The sequence below is a fragment of the Phoenix dactylifera genome, chromosome 1, assembly GCF_051530095.1.
Source record: "Phoenix dactylifera cultivar Ajwa chromosome 1, Ajwa_hap1_PhDact_Kaust_v1.1, whole genome shotgun sequence".
In the NCBI taxonomy this organism is placed as follows: domain Eukaryota; kingdom Viridiplantae; phylum Streptophyta; class Magnoliopsida; order Arecales; family Arecaceae; genus Phoenix; species Phoenix dactylifera.
This window is the reverse complement of record NC_143190.1, coordinates 64,968,608-64,973,249: the sequence shown is the minus strand read 5'-3', so window position 1 is coordinate 64,973,249 and position 4,642 is coordinate 64,968,608. Positions and strand designations below refer to the sequence as shown.

The 4,642-nt window shown below is 49.5% G+C and overlaps 1 protein-coding gene across 2 annotated transcripts; it reads right to left on the bottom strand.

Annotated features, from left to right (window-relative positions):
* Positions 1 to 1,250: 1,250 nt before the first annotated feature.
* LOC103707447 (transcription factor MTB1-like) lies at positions 1,251 to 4,372 on the bottom strand. Of its 2 annotated transcripts, none has more exons than XM_088709689.1 (2): positions 2,172 to 4,367; positions 1,251 to 1,483 (listed from the first exon to the last, which is right to left on the bottom strand). In XM_088709689.1, the coding sequence occupies exon 1, from the start codon at positions 3,970 to 3,972 to the stop codon at positions 2,194 to 2,196; it is 1,779 nt and encodes a 592-aa protein (XP_088565815.1). In that variant the 5' UTR covers positions 3,973 to 4,367; the 3' UTR covers positions 1,251 to 1,483; positions 2,172 to 2,193. The 2 variants fall into 2 exon arrangements, with proteins under 2 accessions (XP_088565815.1, XP_008790159.3); XM_008791937.5 differs by lacking the exon at positions 1,251 to 1,483 and adding an exon at positions 1,672 to 1,929 and having other exon boundaries at positions 2,172 to 4,372.
* Between the last annotated feature and the right edge of the window lie 270 nt (positions 4,373 to 4,642).

Sequence of the window (4,642 nt, the reverse complement as noted above, 5' to 3'; positions counted from 1 at the left end):
TGAATTTTTTAAGTGAATAAGAGAATTTTAAGGTATGACGAGACTCCACGCATGCCTGGTTGGTCCCAATCTATTCCCTATCAAGCCATAATGTAGGACTTAGTGCGCAATGCATAACACAAGGAAAACATGGGTGGGTGGTGAGTTGCAACATCATAGTTGTATGGACAATAGCAACAAGGAATCAATCCAGATGCTTACATTGAGCAACCACTAGGAATCTTAATCAGTAATCCTTGTAGTCTCAAACACAAATAATCTGATTTTGACAAATAAGTTGGTGGGGTAGGGTTAACTTGTCAAGCCCGCCTGTGCGCGCGCAGAGAGAGGGAGAGAGAGAAAGATGTCTTTCATGCGAAAGAATGACAATTTTTATTTTGTGATGCCGATTGTTGGATTGTACTTTACATAGAATTCTACCACGTCTACATGATAAAACGGTGGATTCGTGTAAAAAAAAAAAAATAATTTTTTTTTTCACACAAAAGATACAACCTTTGTGCATGAGAACGAGAGAGAGAGAGAGAGAGCCCTACTGTCCTCTGTTGTAGATTAGGCTAATCTTTTATTTGTTTATTTGTTCTCAAGTGGTGACGAGTTGCAATCACAAATCCCCCAATACCGGAGTGCATATGTTCTCCTCTTCGAAAGAATCTTCCCCTTGAAAACATTTATTACAAAAAGTAGCAGTTGCAGGCATCACATTGCAGGTTATGAAGATTTATATTTTAAGCTCTTCCTTTTGTGCTGTAGGTACTTGCTGTTGGATGCTTTGACATGACCATATTCCGCGTGGTGACTTTTTTCTGGCGCGTAGAATGGATTGCAGGCGTCAAGTTTGACATTAGGTCCGTTGTGGGTGGAATCTAATAAATTTCAACAAAGGTTAAGCTTTATGCCATCTTCTTGAGGGTTGTTTCAATGGATGGCCAGTGTATTCAGTCCAAGGCCAGGTAGCAAAGCTGTGATAGGGAATTAAAAACTAGTACCATGTGGACTCTTTTGGTCTCTTATGCACTGTTTTGAGGTCCCAAATTCTGGACTTTCCTAGACTTTTTCTGATTCCAATTATCCAAATCTGCACTCCTAGGCCGGCAAAGCTAACAGCAGTTATCTCTTCTTAGATCACGAAGACTGGGCTCTCTATACTTTGTTCTGATTCCTATTTTCCAAAATTGCACTCCTTGCTTGCTCCTAAGAGAGGTAGCAGCAGCACTGTAGTGGAAGCATACATGCACATGTTCGGATTCTTGGGGAGGGTGAGCCCACTGATGACTCCCAAAACATTTTCCACATTGGTGAAATTACAAAGTAACTTCCTCATGCGAGGAGTTTCTTGCTTCTTTTTGCGTGTCTCGTCTCCAAAAGGCTCTTAGATTCCCTCTTGGAGTATGGGCAGAGAACAAAGAAGAAAAAAAAACTTTAGTATTCATTAGTTTGGACCGGCATTAGATGGTTACAATGTCAGCTGGCTTCCTTTTCCCTGCAAAGAATAAAATTCAACTGAAGGCCATAATTCAGAATCCAGAAAACGCTTTCTTTCATGTCAATGCAGCTAAGTGCTGCCACAAAGGTGGAAATGAGATGCCACAGCATAAATACCAGTAGAGAACTAATACAATGAAAGAAAACCATATTGCAGGAGGGGATGTAAGAAGCTTAAATAAAATATACTCAATCAGGACGGCTAAAGCCACAAAATTTATTATAGCAGGAAGACATTTCAAACAAAGATAACTCACACGAAGCTTACTGAAATTCTTCAGAACTTATGTCCATGGCCAAACAAAAAGACGAATTGCCTAGAGAACACAACAATTGCTTCCTGAGCTAATACCTTTGTCACAAGAAAGGAAGTGCCCAAGCAGTTAAAAAAACCTAGTATTCCATGCCAAGCCTGAGTCCAATACATTGGGGAGCTGCAGAGAGCTGCAGACAAGAAGAAAAGGAAACAATAACCAGGTGATAGAATTTGGTCACATTAGGGTATCGACGGAGAAAATGTTAAGGGGGCTTACAGATAACTTACGCCTACTTGCAGAATTAGAACATGAATCCCATGAAAGTATTATATACTATAAACATGAAAAGATTTCAACTGATGGTGCCTCCAAAACAGGCAACCTATGAGGTACTTTCCTAACAGCACAGCTAATTCACCTACATCTCACCATGGATTGTTAGCGAGGAAGCTCATCTCTCACGAGATAACGCCGCGACCAGCTTATCCCTCGTCAGCTGCTCGGATCCCGGCTGCGACTTCACCACAAATGTGTGCAAGACTGCTTCGTTGCTCGCCGAGACCTTAGAATCCACCACATTGATCTGCGACTCCTTGAAGACCTGGATTACTCTGGAAACGGGATGGGTGTCCATCGGGCAGCTCACACGGACGATCACCTCATCGTGCACGGCCTGGACATCGATCTCAGGACACTGCGCCCGCCTCGATGCGGATTCCGGACACCGCTCCTTCTCAGTCTCCATCTCCTTTAGTTTCTTCTGGAGTTCGGTAATGTAGGATATGGCGTCGCCGAGAAGGGAGGCCTTGTCCATCTTAGAGATGTTCGGCACCACGGCTCTCAGAGCATAGAACCTCTGGTTGAGCTTCTCCCTCCTCTGGCGCTCGGCTTCGACATGATTGAGAGGCTCCTCTCTCCCATTCGCGGGCTTCCGGCCTCTCTTCCTCGGACGCCGCTCCTCCATTGCCCCCGGCCGGTCTTCTTTGCACGGGGCCTCCACGTCCGAATGCTCCGACTCCATCGCACCCAATCGGGCAACCGGTGCTCCGGGAGCCCTCGAAGTCGATCCGCTGCTGAAATCAATTTGCCGCGGCTGCGGTGGCGGCTGCTGCGGCTGCTGCTTCGGAGCCGAGAACAGGTTCATCCGAGGGTCCTCCCTGACCCCATTGCTATGACGAACAAAAGCCCTCGGCGATGGATCCACTTCCCCGCCGCCAATCACCACCACGCCGTTACCAAACTTCTGTTGCTGAGGCCAATTCAGTCCATTAACGGCACCACCGGAGACCGGCGGCACCATCCGATGGTGATTTCCGCCGTTTGGTTGGATCTCGAAAGGCCCTTCTTCTACCTTGGCTGCCACTGAGAGCCTCTCGTTGAACTGAGATCGTCTCCCGATGTTCAAATCCTTCCCAAAAATCCTCGGGTACTCCTCCGACGCCGCCGCCACCCGGCCCCCTAAACGGAAAACCGAGCCATTCTCATCTTTCTTCTCGCCGGGAGAGAAGACGGCCCGTATCATCTGCAAGGCCTCGAAGCCCTCCGGCACGGTTTTGACCGAGCCCAGTTCGAGAACCCCGGTGTCGAAGGGCAAAAGCACGACGGTCCGGAACCCTGCGGACCTTGCGAGGAACGCCCGGACGCAGTAATCGGCGGCCGACGCCGGCAATCGGAGGCTGGGATCGGAGACCCAGATGTGCTCCCTGGAAGCAAACGCCTTCCCGGGCCCGCCGGCGCCGCGAGGGAAGGAGAAGTACATGGAGGCGAGGAAGAACATCTCCACGTCGGTGACCCGGTCGAGGCGGAGCGCGTAGTTCTCGTCGTCGGCGCCGCCGGAGAGGACGTGGAGCTTCTGGAGCACCCGCTTCCGCATCTTCTGGTGGCCGTCGTCGAGGGCGGCAGCGGAGCGGCGGGGGTCCTCCTCGCCGTCGCGGAGCTCGCGGCAGTGGCCGTCGCCCCATCCGAGGACGAAGTCGCCGGACTTGGATCGCGAGATCTGCCAGAAGATCGCGGAGGCCCAGGGCGAGCCTGAGCGGTCGACGAGGTCCTGGAGCTTGTTCTGGAGGTCGGCGTCGCCTCCGATGGCGGTGAGGAGCCCGTCGGAGGACACATGGCTGGACGAAAGATACTCGACGGCCAGGGGACCGAGGACCGCCAACGCCATGGCCCGATCCTCGTCTGACCACACCAACGAACCCACTCCCACTCCCGTCCCCATCTCCGTCTTCATCAATCCCCGCAACCCCCAACTCCACGGTAAATCTAAGCCAAGAATTTTGCTCGGAATAAATCTTAGAACAATTCAAAGATCTCCCAACATCTCCTCCCTCCCTTCTCAGATCTCATTCTCCGCAGAAGAGAAGAAAGAAGAGCAAAATGGAAAAGAAAGCAAATGAGAGGGTAAAATTTCTATTCCTCCTTCCTCTTCACATCTAAATCTCGTGAGATGAAATCACGGGCCTCGGATCAGGGTGTATTCTGGTCTAACCCTAGGACGTGAGGGGAAGAGGAGGCCGGACCCTAGCCAGAAAAATAAAAGAGGAGGCCGGGGGAGAAAAGTGGGAAGAGGATGGGAAGAGTCGGCGAGGATTTTGGTTTAAGTACGCGTGTCAACAACTTGCGCCTCGGAGTTCGCGATGGGAAAACCGTATGTGTTGGTTATATAAACGTGGGGCGGACGGGCCGGTCCGCCACCGAGCCGATCCGAGCCGGCTTGTTGCATGGAATTTTTTTTTTTCTTTTTTTACAGCGGAACTCACACATTGCGGGAGTGGGGTAACCCATGAAATCAGGAAAAAAAAAAAAACGTGCAAGAGGAAAGGAACAAACAAATGATTTTTTCAAATAAAATTTTCGGAATAACATGCTGCATAAGATCCATACAGCCCACATTATTGCTG

What these genes read in the sequence shown, in the direction of transcription:
- LOC103707447 (XM_008791937.5), bottom strand. Translation starts at nt 3,972, where the DNA reads ATGAAGACGGAGATGGGGACGGGAGTGGGAGTGGGTTCGTTGGTGTGG.